A 20,349-nucleotide genomic window follows, 5' to 3' on the forward strand; every position below is an offset into this window, starting at 1 on the left:
GGACCACTGGCTCCTAACCAGTCACCTACCTGCCTGGTCGTCCCTAACCCCTCTTACTGCCTGGCTGATGGCCCCTAACCACCTCTGCCTGCCTGCCTGCCTGCCTGATCACCCTTAACTGCTTTCCTGCTGGCCTGATCGCCTCTAACTGCCTCTGCCTTACCCCACACCCAGGACCCAGACTCCCTCCTCCAGCCGGTCGCAGGCACCCGGGACTCATGCTTCCCTCCTCCTGTCCGGCTGCAGGCACCCAGGACCCAGGCTAGCTGGTTCCCATTCCTCTCTCCTCAGTGTTGAGTGTCTTGAGTCGTGATGTATAGACGATGTGAGGGCATGATGACCATTGCATATTAGCTCTTTATTATATTGGATTACCACACATGTTATAAACTAAAGGGAGGAATCTTTTGTTCTGTAATACACTCTTGGAGTCTCCTCAAAGTCCTCATTCCTCTTTATTATTGCATGGCACATGATTGACTTCCATATTGAGCTTTCTAACATATTATTTAGCTTTCTTAATATTTTGTTTTCTTCTTACTTGTGTTCTGCATAAGTTGTGATATATGTTGCCTGATAGTAATTCTTTTGAAAAATCTTTACCTTTTATTGCTGTTTATTCTGTATATATTTGGCACTTAATCATTTTCTAAAAATGATTTGTCACTACGCAACCTTCCCCTAGAGGTTGTTTATAAAAGACAATTTGGAACACATTATATGGGCAGAGTTTGAAGGCAGGACTATCTACAGTGTTATGGGAGGGAACGATATATATCATATAAATTTTTAATGTATGCAGAAGTATAATAGAATAATGAACTTCAGTGTATTTATCATGAATCTTTAATCATGGCCAGTCCTGTTTCATGCATATCCCAATTTTCCCCTATCTCATAATTTGAAGCAAATCCTAGGGATCTTACTGTTCAATCTGTAAATACTTCTGTGTATGTCTCTCAAAGATAAGGTTTTAAAATATAGTAACTGATATCACAACTTAAAATTTTTCTGAATCAAAATACCCAGCTAGTTTCTTTGGTACATATTTCATTTTATTAGAACTTGATATTATTGAATTCAGTATCATTTTAATAGCAGTTGAACTTTATTTACTTAAGTCAGCTTATCTATGACTTAAACCTTCATTGAATAAACCTTTTAGTCTAGTGATAATCACAGGCTAGTGGTTTTATTTTACTTTAAAATGTGATAATGTCCAGGACTTATAGATAATAAAGGGCAGCTTTTACTCATTTTTTAGGAGAAATATTCTGACATTTGCTTTACTATGCATTGGACTTTTCTTGGGAAGCCATAGTGGAGCAGGGAAAACAGAATTTGGAAAATAGGAGATGGGAAAGTTATATGCAGTATTGGTGAGTGAGAGAGAGAGAGAAGGAAAGAAGGAAGTGGTAGGCTTTCAAAAGATGTATGCTTGTGAAAGAATCTGGTTCCATTACTAGGGATTAACAGGTAGTAGATTTGATAGCTCCAAATGAAGGTATTTTTGACATGGTGATTTTTTTTTAATAGAATGGTTTCCAGAGGGTAAACTAAACTTAAAAAAATATTTACTCTATAGACAGGTTAATGTTATTGGGACCTAGTAATGTCTTTAAGTGATGTTAAATCCTGTTTAATAGTACTGGTCTAGTGGTAGTTTTCACTAATGGTAATGCTCCATTAAAAATAGTGTTTATGAATCCCTAGATATATTTTGAATTGTCATCGATCAACTCATTTTGAGAACATAGATGTTAAGAACAGAGCTTTAGCTAAGTGAATGAAAATTGGCTACATAATTAGGTAAGAAAAGCAAATACATCAGATAACCATCAATACCTTCCATTAGATATTTTCATATATAGGTTTTAAATATTTATGTAGAGCCTTTAATTTTTTTACCAAAGGAGGATAGTAAAGAGGACTAACTTCTGAAGTTTCTGCCTAATGGGCTTAGAATTTAACCATTACCGTATCTTTTTTCATTCATGTTTGACAATAATAAGTACTATTTAAATGAGTTTGAGAGTTTATTTTTAAGTCATCTCTAAAGATAGTTTCTTCAGTGATTGGGACACTATACATAAATTTTAGGTTCTAGGTCTAATATTAATATGTGTCAAAATAAGAGCCCAGGGCAACACTGCTGCAATAAGGAGCTGACTGGTACAGGACCTTTAAGGTTGAAATTGGGGAGGATTATCAGGTATTACTACAGCAGATTCTTTGGGGCCCCTGGAAACAACAGTTTGATGCACCAACTGCATATGGCCTATATAGAGATTCAAGGTGGCTTAAGGAGAGAATCAAAAGAAAATAGATCCTAGAAGACAGGTTTCAGAATCAGGGCCTGGTTGTGTGCCAGCTCTGCCACTTATTAGCTGTGATCTTGGCTACATTAATGAACTACCCTATGCTTAGAGCTTTTTCGGAAGATGGAGCTAAAAATTACTATTTCATAGGGTTGTTCTGAGATCAAATATGTTAATTTGTGTATAGCCCTTAAAGTAATTCCTGTCACTCAGCAAGTGCTAAGTCAACATTGCTACTCTGCTGTTGCTGCTGATGGTAGATTTCCGTTGTGAGAAATTAGGTCTTATTACCAGTTAACTTAGTTCTCCCAGTTAATTAGAAAGGGATATATTAAACCATCTTAGTGAAGTCCTTTTTACACAACAACTGGATTACAATTTGGGGGATTTGACTTGAATTAAACCTTGATATTACTTGTCACTATGAAATGAATGAATCCAAATATTTTTTTAAGGCTGGAGGTATGATGTGGAAATAGGCCTGGTATTTTGGAGAACATTAATTAAATAAACATTAATTTTAAACTAATTTATTGAACATCTGTTAACTAGTGGTAGACTTTGTTTTAATTTAAGTGTCACACTAAAGTTAAAGATAGTTTTACTGGATATTTAGAAAGGGATTGGGGCAGGGGAAAACACTGTAGAATTAGAAATTCACTCTAGAATTAGAAATCTATTGGCTTGTGTTAATTTATAAAAAGCTAACTTGGTTTCCTAGAGGTCTGCATATATTATTATACTAGAGGCCTGATGCACAAAAGTTGTGCATGGGAAGGGTCCCTAGGCCTGGCTGGTAATCAGGGCCAATCTGTGGGGCTATGGAGGGGAGGGCACTGGCACCTGCCTTGGCTGGCCTGGGGGATGGGGGCAGCTCCTGCATTGAGCGTCTGACCCCTGGTGGTCAGTTCACATCATAGCAACCAATGGTTCCACCCATGGGTTGATTTGCATATTAGGCTTTTATTTCACCTTTGTGCTTATACTTAAGCTGTGCAAGATATTAGTTATAGAAGGCCTTTTGTTTAGAGTGCCAATGTTTTTAAAATGTGAAACAACCTAGCTTTCTGTAAATGCTGTTGTGAAGATAGTTAGGCATTTTTTTCAAAACCTGTGAAAATTTGAGGAATGGATAGTAGGGTGGATTGTTTGGTTGGTTTTTGATCCTCACCAAAGAATTTTCCCCCCATTGATTAATATTAGAAGGGAGGGAGGGAGAGGGAAACATGAGTCTGAGAGAGACATATTGATTGGTTGTCTCCTATACACATGCCTCAGCAGAGGATCTAACCTGTAACCCAGGTACTTGCCTTTGATCCGGAATAGGTTTATAGACCAATGCTCTAACTACTGAGCAAGCCAACCAGGGCTTGATAGTGCATTTTGAGGGAATTTTTTTTTTCTCCTAACTCTGAAATACATACTTGAATGTATTTTTTAAAAACATCTTAAAATTTATTTATTGTGTTAATCCTCAGCAAAGGATATTTTTCCATTGATATTTAGTGTGGAAAGTCTGATGCTCTATCCACTGAGCCAAACAAGCTAGGGATTGAATGTATTTTAATTGCAGAAATAAAGCTATGTGCTTTGTTGATATTTTGTCTACTTTTTGTCCATTTTTTGTTGTATTAGAAATGATTTAAAACATTGCGATTTCAATTTATTAAAAGTAATTTATGTTGCCTTTCCATATGACTGTTTACATCTACTAGTTTGTTCTCATTGTAAGTTCTCATTTTTATAGTAAGACTAGTGTTGCCTCATACTGTAATGTTTTCCTAGGAATATGTCATATTGAAATTGAATTTATGTAAATGTGTTTATCCTTTACCAATGAAAGAACATATATAATAATAAAAGCATAATATGTTAATTAGAACAGATAGCTGAGTGACCTTCCAGATATCATTCTAGATATCCTTCCAGACGAAGCCGTAGTGGCGGGGGCTGAGGCAGAGGCGGTTAGTAGTGATCAAGCAGGTAGGCAAGCATTTAGGGATGATCAGGCAGGCAGGCATGCATGCATGCAATTAGGGGTATCAGGCAGAGTGGTTAGGGGTGATCAGGCAGGCAGGTAGAAAGGTTGGGGTGATCAGGCAGGCAGGAGAGTGGTTAGGAGCCAGTGATCCCGGATTGCAAGTGGGATCCTGGATTGCGAGAGGGTGTAGATTGGGCCTAGGGACCCTCCTGCCCCTCTAGTTAAATATATAAAGAACTGTTACTAGTGTCACTGGCACTTTGCCTTGGTTGGGGAGATAAGTCTATCCACTGAGCCAAACCGACTGGGCCTGCAGCCCACCCACTGTCGGGGCCCCCTCCGCTGGGGCCGGGCATGCCTCTCCTCCCTACAACTCCAGACCCAGGTGGAGACAGACCTGAGTAACCCCCCAGGGTCAGGACCCCCCCCCCCCCCCTCCCCAACAGCAACACCGCCATCTCTGCAGCTGAAACATGCTGAACCTCACTGGGGCACGACTAAACCCACCCTCCTATCCTGCCTGGCTCTGCCCTGTCCCAGCCCCATCCCAACCCCGCTTCAGCAGATTGGAGCCCCGCCCTGAGCAGGTATAGTTGCAAAACAGCCAGAGTGGTGCCAAGCTGGAAGGTTTAAGTGGGGGCAATTCGAGAATGAGATGACTTTGAATTTTTTTGCATTTCTTATGTTTCTAAGAGGCCTCTTCTACAGTTTATCCTACATAAGAAGAGGCTAATATGCAAATGACCAAATGGTGGAATGGCTGGTCACTCTTATGCATGCTGACCACCAGGGGGTAGACACTCAATGCAGAAACTGCCCCCTGATGGTCAGTGTGTCCTCACTGTGGGTATGCCGCTCAGTCAAAAGCTAGACTTAACACCTGGCAAGTACAGCAGCAGTGGTGGGAGTCTCTCTGCCTCCGTGGCAATGCTAAGGATGTCTGACTGACAGCTTAGCCCCACTGAGCCATCAGTCAGACATCCACCCATGGCTCCGAGACTGCAAAGAGGACAGGCCAGGCTGAGGGATACCCCAGCATGAATTTCATACACCAGGCCTCGTGTGTGTGTGTGTGTGTGTGTGTGTGTGTGTGTGTGTGTGTAGGGGTGTCGAACTCAATCAGAGAAGGGGTCAAAATCTAAAATCCAGCCTAAATCGCGGGCCGATTATTACTCTTTTATTTACTGAACAGTCATAAACTGTCATTGTGATGGAAACGCAGCGGAGTGCAGTTATGACAGCGCGGTGCGGGCCACATTGCAAGGCCTGGCGGGACGGATTTGGCCCGAGGGCCTTGTGTTTGACACATGTGATTGGTGCACAAATTGCAAGCACTTGGGGGATCCCTCAGCCCAGCCTCCTCCCAGGGCCTAAGCTATCAGTCGGACACCCTTAGTGCTGCCATGGAGGTGGGAGAGGCTCCCGCCACCACTGCTGTACTTGCAGCCATGAGCCTGGCTCCTGGAGGGGGAGCACACTGACCACCAGGGGGTAGCTCCTGCCTTGAGCATCTGCTCCCTTTTGGTCAGTGTGTGTCATAGCGACCAGTTATTCTGCCATTTAGTCAGTTTGCATAGTAGCCTTTTATTATATAAGATGTGTATGTATAAACATACACATATCTATCTGGGACTTTCTGGAAAGTGTTATTGTAGGAGGGGCCCAAGATGGGAATTGGTAAACTGATACCTAGTCTTGGTAAGCTCTTGAATTGGGTTTGAGACCTTGGAAAAGTTAACTGCTAATAATTTGTTTTATTCGTTGTAAAGGCAACCAATTTATATCTTAAAGAGATCTAACTATAACAATGTCACTTTTTCCTGAAACTATTATAAAAATGGCAGTCTTCTCATATTAACTGGTGATGAGGTACATAAGTGGCATCTCTGTGAATTGGATCTCCCTTGGTGATGATCAATTAAATAATGAGGAATATCCAGGAGTCTGTCTCTGGAACCTAGAAGTAAGAGGGTTTGGACTTATGCATAGTTGTTAATAAAACAAGGAAAATAATGGTGTCATTAATCTAATATACAATATTTATAATCTACCACTTGTAACATTTTCCTTCAGTCAGAAAAATCTAAATGAATATTTGGGTCAGCTCTGCTTTTGAATGCCTCTGTTTTGTGGTTGTCTGAAGTTTGATGAATGTGAGAAGGTAAAGGATCAAAGTAGAGAGTTTCTTATTTTTTTAATGAGTTTTAAGTTAAAGTTTGATACTTTATCAGTTGTCACTTTTTCTTAAATTTTTAATATGTGAAATTTGTATTCATTTTATAATCTACTAGAGGCCTGGTGCATGAAATTCGTGTACAGAGGTGTGTGTCCTTCAGCCCAGCCTGTGCCCTCTCCAATCTGGGATCCCTCTCACAATCCAGACTGCTGGCTCCCAATTGCTTGCCTGCCTGCCTTCCTGATTGCCCTTAACCATTTCTGCCTGCCAGCCCCTGCCAGCCTGATTGATGCCTAACTGCTCCCCTGCCAGCCTGTTTGCCCCTAACTGCCCTCCCCTGCAGGCCTGGTCCCCCCCAACTTCTCTCCATTGCTTTCTTGGGTCCTCCCCACCCGCTCTCCCCTGCAGGCCTGGGTTCCCCCAAACTGCCCTTGCCTGTAGTCTTAATGACCCAAAACTACCCTCCCTTGCAAGCCTGGTCCCTCCCACCTACCCTCTCCTGCTGGCCATCTTGTGGCAGCCATCTTGTGTCCATACAGGGGTAGCATTCCTGTGTGTTGGTGTGATGACCAATTTGCATATTACTCTTTTATTAGATAGGATGGAGGTCTGGTGCAGCTGGTTTGCCCTGAAGGGTGTCCCGGATCATAATGAGGGTTCCCTTGGGGCTGGGGTGGCCTGATCGAGGGGCCTGTGGTGGTTTACAGATTGGCCACACACCCCCAAGGACCCAAATGGAGGCCCTGGTATCTGGGATTTATTTATCTTCTGTAATTGAAACTTTGTAGCCTTTTGTGGAGGCCTAGGCTGGCCAGGGTGTGCGGAAAACTTGGCTTCCTCCATCACCAGGGGCAACTCTATCCACCTGCTCTCTCCAGCTCCATGGATGCTGCCATTTTTGTTGGGATTTATCTTCTGTAATTGAAACTTTGTTGCCTTGAGTGGAGGCCTAGGCCAGCCAGGGTATGCAGAAAGCTTTGCTTCCATAACCTGGGAAACCCAAGCTCGCTCCGTTGCCGCAGCCATCTTGGTTGGGTTAATTTGCATACTCCTGATTGGCTGGTGGGCTGCCTTGTGGGTGTAGCAGAGGTATGGTCAATTTGCATATTACTCTTTTATTATATAAGATGAGGGTCTTATAAACTGTTATTGCTTTGGTTGACACTGCCTGTGAATTCTTGAATTTGATCTATGTATTTTCACTTCAGTTAAGTAATGTACATATTTTGAACTATTTGTTATTTGCTAATTAAAATGCCTTCAAAAATATCCCACTAGGATTCCATATTGAAATAAATAGGCTTGGAAACTATGTACAGGCTGTACACTTCATATTTAAGCAAATATTTGTTGTTGGTAGAGTGACCAATTCTTTTTTTGCCATGAAAAGTAACAAGAGCTTTGTTGAATCTAAGGAAGTTACTTACAAGAAGATTAAGCTATTATGTTTTTTTTGTTCCTGAGATAATGTGCAAAAGGGTTACTTAACTAACATCTAAGACAGAGAGATTACTAATGTCCTCAAATAGATCAAAGACAACTAGAGAGTGTAATGTAGCTGATTCATACTATACTATCATTAAGACATTGAGTCATAGTACTATAATTGACACTTTTTCTTGCATGGTCATAATATAAAATAATCTTACAGATAATGCTGTGTCTATTCCAGAAATGTGTTCAGTTGAAATAAAGAGCACTCATTTCTCTTGTACATTGTCAGTTTGTTGAATTTAATGCTCCAACAGATGGCGTAGGCTAAGAATGTCAAGTTGGTCCATGAAAGATTAGGTTGGACTAATTTATGAAAAATAGAGCCAAAATAGTGAAGTCATAAAGATTACTTCAGATTTTATACCACTTTTAAATCTGTAAATAAAATCTTAGATTTATATTTAAAGGAACAAGCTGTGACATAGGCATTTGCAGGCAGAATTTATGCCAAGCTAAAGGTAGTAAGGTAGTTGCTTTGTATTAGTGACAGTAATAGAATGGAATGGACAGGAGATGGCTGACCCATACAACCATTCTGCAACCCATCCTTCAACTGGTTCCTGGATTCTATACCAGCTGATTTCTCTTGAGTCATCCCCTTAAGCCTGGTTTCCCTCTCTTTGGTTCATTAATCTACCTGTTGTACATAGCTCTTCTATATACTGTGTATTTGTTAGCATTTCTTTATTACTAATGTTGCTTTTCATTCCATGAGTGTATTTTTGTGCTTCTTTATGATAGCTTTATTGAATTGGGTAAGGCAGGAGAGAGATGGTAGACTCATGTGCTGTGCTCTCTTAGTCATTTTGAACCAGGAGCCTGTTGTAGTGCAAGTGGAGAACTTTAAAGGTTTTAAAGAAATGCATGTTTGCATGTAGTAACTTATGCTTTGATTTTGCTTTGGCATTTGTGTGAAATCATGTGACCATTATATTTTATAATCAGACTTGTTTGTTTTCTTTTTATTTCACAAATTTTAGTTTTAAAATTCCCTAAGTGAAACTTGACCAACCACATTTTTTTGAATACAGGTATATGACTGATGGGATGTTACTTCGTGAAGCTATGAATGATCCCCTCCTGGAGCGTTATGGTGTAATAATTCTTGATGAGGCGCATGAGAGGACATTGGCTACAGATATTCTCATGGGTGTTCTGAAGGAAGTTGTAAGACAGAGATCAGATTTGAAGGTGAAGTAATTTCTTTACTCATTTTATTCATAAAGTATATGTTGTTGATAGTGCTGTTTTTATAATCTATTTTGCTTTGTCTTCATTTTAGATTTGAACTATACTTTTTTTTTTAGTGATGTATTTTTTAGCCAAACCTTTTTAATTTCTAGCCCACTCAGGTTTTTTTTGTGTGTTTTGTTTTGTTTTAGTTTTTAAGTTTTTTTTAACAATCTAATAGCAGGGTAGTAGTGTAACCCTTCTGCTCACCCTACCCTTTATTAAATACAGAGATTTCTAAGGATCAAATCTTTATCCATGTCCCAATGCAGTGCTGGTGAGTGGGAATAGCTATACCCAACCAACTTAGAAATTCATTTGCTTATCCTAGTGTGTGTGTTCTTTCATTCTGTTATACTAGTTGTACTCTGACCAGTTTTACTATGTTGATAAGGGCTTAAAACTGACTAAATGTTCTGACTTAATTTTTTAATGGCTGAGTATGTTTTTCTTATAAAAACTAAATTATGCTTTTAAAGAAAGTATTTGAAGAACTCTGAATATTACCATTATTGATTAAGCTTTATTAGTTATTGAAGCTTTTGAGAGAAAGGCAAATAGAAATGAAGTAAAAATTAATTCTGAAGTATAAAATGTTCTTGGGGAGGGTTCTATTTAAGTAAATATTTAATGAGTTATATATTGTATAACTTACATAGAAGGATGGTAATTACACAGTTATGCACCTGCACCTAAACAACCTTTTGTAGTTGTGACTTTTAAAGAAGGAAACCTATGTTTATTTTAGAAATCTATTAAGGAAATCATGCTTATTAAAAGTTATTTAGAAGAAAGTATAAAGTTTATATCTGCCACTGATTCTTTTTATTTTTTCCCATATGCAAGGTTCTTGTTTTCTGTTTTAGTAAACGGAGCAGTAATCATACCACATATTAATTTCTAGAGGCCGGGTGCATGAAATTCATGCGCTGATGCGGCAGGGGCCTTAGCCTGACCTGTGTCCTCTCACAGTCCAAAACTCTTCAGGGGAGTCCGCCTGCTGGCATAGGCCCGCTCCCCATGAAGGTCAGGCAAACATCCCCAAAGTACTGCCATGGAGGTGGAAGAGGCTCCCACCACCGCTGCTGTGCTCCCCAGCCATGAGCCCAGCTTCTGGCTGAGCAGTTTTGAGCATCTGACCCCTGCTGGTCAGTGCACATCAGAGCGACCAATCATTTCACCATTTTGTCTTATTGCATATTAGCTTTTTATTATATAGGTTGTCTTTTACAAATCCCTTTTACATATATAATTTTATGAATTTTTGTTTTTAAGGTATTGCTTCATGAAGGTAATATGGTAGTAATTTATTTGATAATCAAGTTCATGTCTTGTTTTATTAAATGTAAATAACTTACTGTAGCTCAATTTTACTATATTTGATTTTTTTAATCACAATTTATTGGTATCAAGACTTGTAGATTTTTTTATGACTGATACACATTATAAAGAATGGTAAACATTGCTTGTTTTTTTTTTTTTTTTTTTTTAAGATCACATTAGAATCCTTGTCAACTTCAGATAACTTACTGTTTTGTTTTTGTGTATGTGTTTTCTTTTTTGCCAGGTTATAGTTATGAGTGCTACTCTAGATGCAGGAAAATTCCAGATTTATTTTGATAACTGTCCTCTCTTAACTATTCCTGGACGTACACATCCTGTTGAGATCTTTTATACTCCTGAACCAGAGAGAGATTACCTTGAAGCAGCAATTCGAACAGTGATCCAAATTCATATGTGTGAAGAAGAGGAAGGAGATCTTCTACTTTTCTTAACTGGTCAAGAGGTATTGTCATTATTTGCTTTATATTTAGCCATTGGCATATTACTTCTATATGCCACAACTTTTAAGAAATTGGCAAATATTAACCATTTTTAAATTTCAACATTAAAATTATTTCTTCAACATGATTGTATTTATATATCAAGTAATATAAAACTTTTTATCCATGCACTCCTAAGAATACTTATACCATTAGTGTTTGTGTTTTAGTTATCCTAAGAATGTTAAGTGCTTTTAGAATTTCAAGATTTAACAATTTTGTCTTGGTTTTGGAAAGATTTAGATTGTCAGTAGTGTGTGGTAATTTGCACTTTTGCTGAGGTATGAATTTTAATCACAGCTGATGTGAAATCAGGCTATGATAGTTATTTAAGCTTCTGAGTGAGCTCGGCTAACTTAGGTGTCCATCCACAGTCCAAGAATGATTTTGTCTTTTTCCACATGCTCACTGATGATTAGAAGGAATCACTGAAATTTTTAAGAATTTATCTCATTTTAATATATAAATTTTAGCCCTGGTGGGTATGGCTCAATTGGTTAGGCTGCGTCCAGTGCACAAGGTTGCCGGTTCGATTTCTGTTCAGGGGAACATTTTTTTAAATCTTTTTAAAAAATGTATGAATTCTCAGGTACAGCAAACCCATTTTTTCAAACTTTTCAATAAAATGTTTATAGGTGTGCTGTGAAATTCTTTAATGCTTACATAGGTCAGGAAATACTATGTATAAAATGGTTTTTATAAAGCCTTTTAAGAAATTTTTTTCTTAGAGCTTGTCATTTGTTGTAATGGGCTTTATAAATTTCTAGAATGTGCTTCTCAAACTAGCAAACATGTAGATAACTTAGAAAATTTGCAGATTCTCATTCAAAGGTCAGGTGGGGCCTGAGATTCTGTATTCTTAACAAATGTGCAGGTAATGCTACAGTTCTCAAGGGATAAGTAGCAGGGTTCAAGAGTGAGCAGTGCTGTCCCATTAGAACTTTCTTAGTGCTGGAGATATTCTTATCTCTGCTGTTAATATGGTAGCCACCAATGACATGGCTTTTGAATATCTGAAATGTAGCTAGTGAGAGGAAGGACTAAATTGCAGCATTTAGAATTTTCGTTAATTTTTAAATTTAAATATCTACATGTGCTGCCCCCCTCTCCTGTTCTGTAACTACTAATTAAGATTTGCTTTTACGTTTTTAAAGAGTTGTAAATTAAAACAAGGAGTATGTTGCATGGGTGGTATATGGATACAAAGCCTAAATTGTTTTGGCCCTTTGTAGTGAAAGTTCTGACCCCTGTTCTAGAACATTTTTGCTCAGGTGTGGTCAGTGGATTGCCTGCCTAGGAGCATAGTGTTTGCTAAAGCAAAGGAGGTTCTTGACCCTGTTCCAGACTTGCTGAAACAGGTGAAATTTGAGAGTGGAGTATAGGAATCACATCTTCCACATGCTCCTCAGGCCATTTTTATCTTTTCTTAGGTTTAAAGTTCTCTTCTCCAGAGAAATGTTTTAGTGGCTTTGGTACGTTATTGCCACCACCTAAATAATGTTGAGGGAAATTGCCCTAGTTATCTCAGAGGTCTGCTGTGTTACTGCCTGTCTCCACTAGAATATGAACTATTAATTTGTATTTATTTCTACAGGGATCCTTGGTATATAATATTTGAGTAAATTTTTTTGTCCATTTCTTTAGTATTGTCTGTATGATTTATAATTTGTGCCCCATTAGTGTAGTTTCTTTTCTGAAGAGTAAATTTTTTCAAGCTCAACACTATGTTGAAGATCAATTAATCCTGTGTTGTGGGGTGTCGTGTGCGTTGTAGGGTATTTATTAGAATATCTGGCTTCTATTCCTAAATGCAGTAACACTCCCTCCCCTGGTTGTCATAACCAAAAATGTCTACAGACTTTGTCAAATGTTCCAGGAGGGATTAAAAATCATTCTTAGTAAAGAATGAATTATTCTTGTTTTTTTGCGGGGGATGGAAATAAGATGTGTTGCAAATTTAGTTTTTATAGATAAAACTCTGTTAATATTAGTCTTCCTTTCTATGCATTTTGAATGAAAGAAATTTTGTATATTCTGTAAGCAAGAGTACCACATCCTTTTTTCATGGCATATAAACTGTATTTTGTTGAGATATTCATTTTGTCCTTTTGTGTTTTTAGTTTCTTCTTCCAAAATGCATAGCATATTTTCTTAAATGACTACTAAAAATAATTATTTTGTTCAGGTAACCAAGCATATTAGAATTCTATCAGAAATAACAGATGTCCTCGTGGTGAGGACCTGAAAGACTTTTATATGAGTTGACTAGAGGCCTAGTGCATGAAATTCATGGGGGGAGGGGTCCCTCAGCCCAGCCTGCACCCTCTCGCAATCTGGGAACTTCCCCACCAGGGGATTTTCGACTGCTGGTTTAGGATATCCCAAAACTGGTAGTCAGGCAGCCCTCTAGCAATCTGGGACCACTGGCTCCTGCCCACCTGCCTCACTGCCCCTAACCACTCTGCTTGCTTGTCTCATCACCTCTAACTGCTTACTTGCCTGCCTTATTGCCCCACTTGCCTCTTCCTCAGCCCCCACTCACCATGGCAGCCGCCCACGGTGGTGATGTCCAAAAGGTTGTTTGGCTGTCCTGTCTAAGTAGAATATTATGCTTTTATTATTATAGAAGATATTTTGTGTAGTTGATATTTTGGCAAATTTCCTATAGCTTGGGGAGGGAAAGGAGCAAGCTCCGTGGTTTTCAGTATTCTAGAGGGGGAGTATAATTTGTTTTCGAATGGAGTGTCATGGTAATGATGAACTAGGTTTATATGTGCCCTTTAGGTGACTAGTCTTGAAGACCTTTGGGGAGAAATTAGCAAAGAGCCTAATGTACTGTGTCTCATTGATTGTGTATAGTAGCCCTGATTTAAAGATATGTAAAATTAGAGGCTCGGTACAGAAATTTGTGCATGGGTAGAGTCCCTAGGACTAGCTGGTGATCAGAGCTGGTCAGTTCTTGGCCTCCCTGCCTCCTCCTTCCCTGGCATCCTCAGTGCCCCTGCCATCGCAGCTGGTCACTCGCCATGTTCTACACTGCCCCATGGTGGTCAGTGCAGGTCATAGTGTGCAGTCAAACTCCTGAGGGGACAATTTGCATAGTAGTCTTTTATATAAAACTACAGGCCCAGTGAACGAAATTCGTGCATGGGAGGCCGGGGGATGTTCAACTGCGGGCAGTCTGACATCTCTGCAATTCAGGACCACTGGCTCCTAGCCACTTGCCTGCCTGCCTAATGCCCCCAACTGCCCTCCTCTAGCTGCCTCTGCCCCACCACCATAGCTTTGTCCAGAAGGTCAGACGTCTGAAAGATGGCTGGTCTGGCTGGTCGACCCGGTCTAATTAGCATATTATCTTATTATTATAGGTAGGCTAATTATTCCTCCTGTTCTTGACCTTTTGTTATTTTTTCTTAGTTAAATGATAGATTCTGGGAATTCATCTGAACTTAGGAAGTTTTGGGGGAGCTACACTACTGAATTAGATAAGGGTGTAATTGAAATAACCAATTGTTTGTAAATGCGTACTTGAAGATGTTAAAACCCTTTGTTCTTTAAGCAACATTCTTTTTAATTTTGCTGAGTAAAACGTCTTACCCATCTAGTGAGTTCATATTTTTTTTATATCAGTAGTGTCCAAATTAACTTATATATGATCCTTTTAAAAGTGAAAGTCTTCTCAAATTATATTTATGTCTGAAATTTCAGTATCACTCATGACGGAGCAGATGGTTGGTTGCTTTATGTTGATGACTGAGTTTTGTGGTCTTCTGAACAGTATGTCAGGTTTATCAAAGTTGTGTAAACTTTTTAGGAGAAAATGTTGCACTTTAGAAGCGTGTTTATTTAAAAACATCAGTGGTGTTTAGAGATGTCTTTATATCCCATGAAGTAGTGATTTCATTTTAGCTCTACATATGCTTAGCTGGTTGGATAATCTAGTCCCTTCAAGTAAAGCTGGAATTATCTTCTTGTTAAAATTCTAGAATCTGCAAATTTACAATTTGGCACACTTAGCTTTCTAATATTGTATATGAAACCTGGTGTTGGTGATTTCTGACTATTTTCTGTCCAAATATATGGTTAAATTAATGAAGTTCTGACTATTCCGGATATCTGCAGCCATTTTCCCTTTTTTATTGTAGAGAATGTAGTTTTGCATTTATATTCAAACTTTTTGATTTGGAAGATACCTAATTTTGTATTTGCATACCAGCAGGGGGCATTCTAATCTCTATATGGCATTTGAAAACAGTACTTTTTAAAAAAAATTGTTTTATTTGTTACATTACTTATCTTTCAGAGAATAACATTCTTTGATTTTATTTTAGAAACTTTAGGTCTCAAAGGGAACTCTTAACATTGAATCCTTGATGGTTTTCTGTGTCTATACCTGTTGTTTAAGAAAACTAGTATGCTTGAAATGTTAAAAAAAAAGTTTAAGTATTCAATAATTTTGCATGCTTTAAAACCAAAAGTTGCACTTAAAATCATTTTAAGGAAAATTCTAGATTGAAATAATGAAAATATGGAAGAAGTTTACCTGACAACTTTTTTCTTTTGTAAAAACACTGCTTTTTGAATAAAATAATTTTTTTGATAAAGATAGCTTATGATTAGGTCCTTCAGTGAACAGGTTGCCAAATCATTTGTTCAACATACTTCTAAGTTTAACTGAATTAATGCTTCAGTGAAATTTAAAACATATCTTCCTTCTGATTTTTAACTTCCTTTGCCAACTTTTAGAGCATCTTACCTACCTTATCTTTCTGTGACTCTCACACTCAGTATTCATTGTGTGTCCTCTCTTTAAACCTGGATTTTAATGCAAATGTATTGAAATAGTTTTCTGTGGTGGGGACATGTTTGAAAGTGCTCTAAAGATTTTTAGGTTAGCCTACTTCTGAAGTATGTTGATACTGTAAAGGGTGTATGTTCTCATTAGGAACAATGAAACAAGTCTTCCATATAATTGCATTAGTGATAACAGGATATTACAGACTAATTGGCTTCTTTAAAAATCTAGCACATCAATTTCTTTTAGGTTGGGAAAATTGAAAAGGTTATGACTGCAGTTAAATATTCCTGAGTGAGAAGTTCAATTTTAGTACAATTTGTTGAGAATTAATTAGGGCATCCAACTTGCAGGAAAAGGGTGTGGAGTACCAATAAGGCAGTTGTCTGTCTGTTTGGCTACAGAAATCAAAGGTTTTAAATTATTTTAGAAATCCCAATGAAATTTGCTAAATTAGTTTGATTACTAAATTGAAAATATGCCACAAAGAAATGGGATTGTGATAGATACTTGAGTTGTTTTAGGATGTATTTGTTTTGTTTTCAGACTCAAACTTTATTTTGTAGGAAATTGATGAAGCCTGCAAGAGAATAAAACGTGAGGTTGATGATTTGGGCCCTGAAGTTGGTGACATTAAAATCATTCCATTGTACTCTACACTCCCACCTCAGCAGCAGCAACGCATTTTTGAACCTCCGCCTCCAAAAAAACAGAATGGAGCAATTGGAAGAAAGGTAGCATAGACATGCTCTGTATAAACATTTTCTGTATATTATGAGAATTTTTTTAAAGAGACCAAACTATATTGAATTATAAAGAACTAAGTTATGAATGGTTGTATACTGGTTTATATATTACAAAATAGTCTATAGTTCAAAAGTAAATAGAAAAATATAGTTAGGTGGAATTTTTTTTTTATATCTCTTTGACCTGAGAGAAAGAGCAGTAACTGCTTTTCACCTTAGCAAATGGAGTTTAGCTAGGAGGAGTTAAGAAAAGAGGAATATGGCCAAGTGATATCTTTCTATTAAGTCATATGGTTGAAACTAAGCACTTTTTCTTCAGTGCTTTGGCTTCTGCTTAGAATTTTCTTTAAGGTCTAACCAAATATCATGTCCACAGGTATGAACTGTTGCTTGCGCAGATCTCTAGTAACAGTAGCACAAACTACACTGTATAAATATATGGGTTTCTTGAGTGCCAGAACTGTGGGGTCTTACTGGTGTAGATATGTACCTGGCACTGTAAGGGAGCAAGGGTTTCCAACCCTGTTTCTGGGTATTTTGTTGGGGATGAGAAAGGGATCTGAGTTTTCTAGTTTGGAACAGTGCAGCCATGCTTTTGTATTTTAACACATGATGACTCTAATAGATTCATTGAACATAAGATTGTGTTGTTTGAAAAGGATTGAAAACCACTAGAAGGAAGGTGTTGGCTGCCTTCTTAAGAGCCCTGTCATTGATTAAGTTATAAGATAGCTCTATGTAGATTTCAGTAAGGTAATCTCTGGTTTTAAAATTTCACTTTTTAAAGTAGGTATCATTACTTTCATCACCTTGACAGATGATTGTCGAGGATTAAGCTTGGTTTGTATAGTTACTAACATCAAGAATAGACTAGTTAAAAAAAAAAAAAGAAAAAAAGAACAGACTAGGTCCTCATGGTATTATCTACAAATTTCTTGAGCTTTATATTTGTAGAAATAAGTCTAACTTGAAATATTACTCATTTATGATGTACTTGTCAAATATGATATGTATTGCTTTTCTTATTTCTGTGTTCAGAACTAACAGATCCACAACTCTTTGCTACATTTTTTTTTCAATTTTTATGCTAATATTTTCAATGACTTAACAAATTACAAAATAATGAAGATAGTTAACTGTATCATGGCTAATTCTTTAACATGGCTCTAAAAGTTAAATGAACCAAAAACGCTTTTTAACTTAAGGAACTTAATGGATATGCAACACCAGCCTAGTGGAATATGAATTAACAAAACATTGATATGGGACTCAGCTGGTGAGGCTCAGTGGATGAGCATCAACCTAAGAACGAGGAGGTTGCAGTTCGATTTCTAGACAGGGCAGATGCCTAGGTTGTGGGCTCAATCCCCAATGTAGGATGTGCAGGAGGCAGCCTATCAATAATTCTTTCTCATTGATGTTTCTGTCTCTCCCTCTCTTTTCCTCTCCGAAATCAATAAAAGTAATTTTTAAAAAGTTGATTGGAGTAAACCAGTTTTTTTTTTTGTTTTTTTTTTGAGTTTTTCATAGATCAACAAGGTAATGAGCGACTAAAAAATAGTCTGATCCTGGTTTCATTCTGTTGAACCTTCTAATTTCATAGTGTCTCTAGAACATGCTAAGATATTTTTCTTTTTGTTACTTTGTGTGCATCCTGGACTTTGGGGGATACTTTTAGTATAACAGTTTTCAAGTTGATTTGTTGACTAAAAAGTACTAATTCTTGGTGAAGTTTTTAGCTTGATTTTATATTAACAGAAGTATGTAAGCTAGCTATCTCTTAAACATTTCTGTAGGCAAGAGGAGTTAACGCATCCACCAGGCAGGGGATTTTTCTTTTATGTGCATTTTTGCATTAGTTTTAATTTTACAGTGGTGTTTTTATTTATTATTGCACAAAATTGTCATACAGCAAGATTTACTGTTGTCTTTTCATGTCGTTCTCTTCATTCTGTTTTGAGTTACTTTGAGAAGTATGGGTCCACACTGATTAATCTTATTTTACGGTTGTGCCCTTCTTTGCTCTGTTAACTTAGGTGCCAGTTCATTGCATGATACATTTTGTAGAATCTACAATTTAAACCCATGGAGTAGAATTAGTTATTTAAAGCTAGTCCCAACTTGCTTTTTGTGTTCTGGTAAATCCTAAGAATATTGAGGAATATTTTTCACTGAAAAGAGAGATTCTTCAGCAGCTGGTTGTACAATAATACCTTAGCTTTTAGTCCAGAATCAAAGCTAAGGTTCACAATGTCACCTCGTCATCTATTGATACTGCTTCATTCAGCTAAAGCTACAAGATTTTATGCTGGAAAATATTTTATCTCTTGGCATGAGTCATATTCATATTTGAGGTTAAGAGCACTGCCATACCCTTCCTGGGTGATACAGAGAGAGGGAGAACTTCCTTGGCAATTAATACATTATTCTTATTTTGAAGAACACTTGAAGCCCATGTTTAAGGGAAAGTGGAAATTTTTTATAGAAGGGTAGCTCATACAGGAAGATGTACTCATCAAGTCATATATTTTTTATGCTGAATAGGGAAGCTGTCTGAAAGAAGGAGGGATAAGATAGCTGAAACTCACTGGTGAAGCAATACCCATGTCTAATCTTCCTTTACAAACTGTAAAAGCTGTAAGAGCAGACTATCAGGTTTATCTTCTCAAATTTCTAACCAGTTTCCCAAATACATCTAAAATATAACAAAACACAAAAATGCAATATATTTGTATGTAGATGTTTTGATTAAATTAAAAGTTCACCTGGTTCTTAATAATTGATTTGAATGCAGTGATATATTACATGTTATTTTTGATACTGTATATTTACCCAAGCATCTATTTGTGATTCTCATGATCTGTTTGTTCATCTTTTTTACAATTTGAGATTTTCCCTACATGTGCCATTTTGCTTAAAATGTTGAGTTGAGGTTTGGTGATAGAAAAATTTCCTTTGTAAATATTGTAAGATGTACAGGTGTAGAGTAGGTTATTAACCAAGGAGTGTTCTATTAGGGAGATGGTCTACTTGGTAAATTAATATTGTTTTATTAGTGATTTTCTCTTTATGGTATGTTTCTGTTTGAATATTCAAAATATATTAGCTTTTGTTGGGGGGGGGGGGATGTGCTCTGATGAGGTAATTGAAATTTTGAATGGTTAAATATAAGTCTTTATAACATTGGCCATTGAACATCAAACCTTATTTCAAGTTTATTTACTGGATTGAAATTTGATCTTAGTGAAAGTTAATGGTTAATATTATTGTCTGAATTTTACTTGTAATAAAATTTATATACTGGTTATATCTAAACAGGTAGTTGTGTCAACTAACATTGCAGAGACATCTTTGACAATAGATGGTGTGGTGTTTGTGATTGATCCTGGATTTGCGAAACAAAAGGTACATGTTTTAGTACAATAGTCACATATTTTATAAATTAGTATATCCTTAACAGTAGTTACTACTATTCATTTACTGAGTGAAATTTACTTTTTAGATTTTTTTTTTTTTAATCATTTTTAGAAGACTGTGTTAAGAACCCTTTATATTCTACCTGGCTCTCAAAAATTAAGTCCATTTGTTTACTTTCAGAATTTTTAAAGGGTTTTATTTGCTTTGTTTCTATTTAATGGTCAGTGTTTTGGTTTATATGTTTATTTAAGAAATATGGGGGTACTGATAGTACAGGATTATCATCCTTGCAGGTCAGTTATTTATCACTAAATTAAAATTTCTATGAGATGACACACACATAATACTACTAAATACCAAATACTTTTG

General features: G+C 37.2%; 1 protein-coding gene across 1 annotated transcript in view; it reads left to right on the plus strand.

Annotated features, from left to right (window-relative positions):
• DHX15 (DEAH-box helicase 15) overlaps positions 1-20,349 on the plus strand; it is a 48,203-nt gene that overhangs the window by 14,208 nt on the left and 13,646 nt on the right. Inside the window, exons 4-7 of the mRNA XM_036419409.2 lie at positions 9,001-9,160; positions 10,767-10,985; positions 16,384-16,551; positions 19,882-19,968. Coding sequence (XP_036275302.1) covers positions 9,001-9,160; positions 10,767-10,985; positions 16,384-16,551; positions 19,882-19,968 — 634 coding nt within the window. The remainder of the gene's footprint in view (positions 1-9,000; positions 9,161-10,766; positions 10,986-16,383; positions 16,552-19,881; positions 19,969-20,349) is intronic.

Source organism: Pipistrellus kuhlii, unplaced genomic scaffold, assembly GCF_014108245.1.
Source record: "Pipistrellus kuhlii isolate mPipKuh1 unplaced genomic scaffold, mPipKuh1.p scaffold_m20_p_1, whole genome shotgun sequence".
Lineage (NCBI taxonomy): Eukaryota > Metazoa > Chordata > Mammalia > Chiroptera > Vespertilionidae > Pipistrellus > Pipistrellus kuhlii.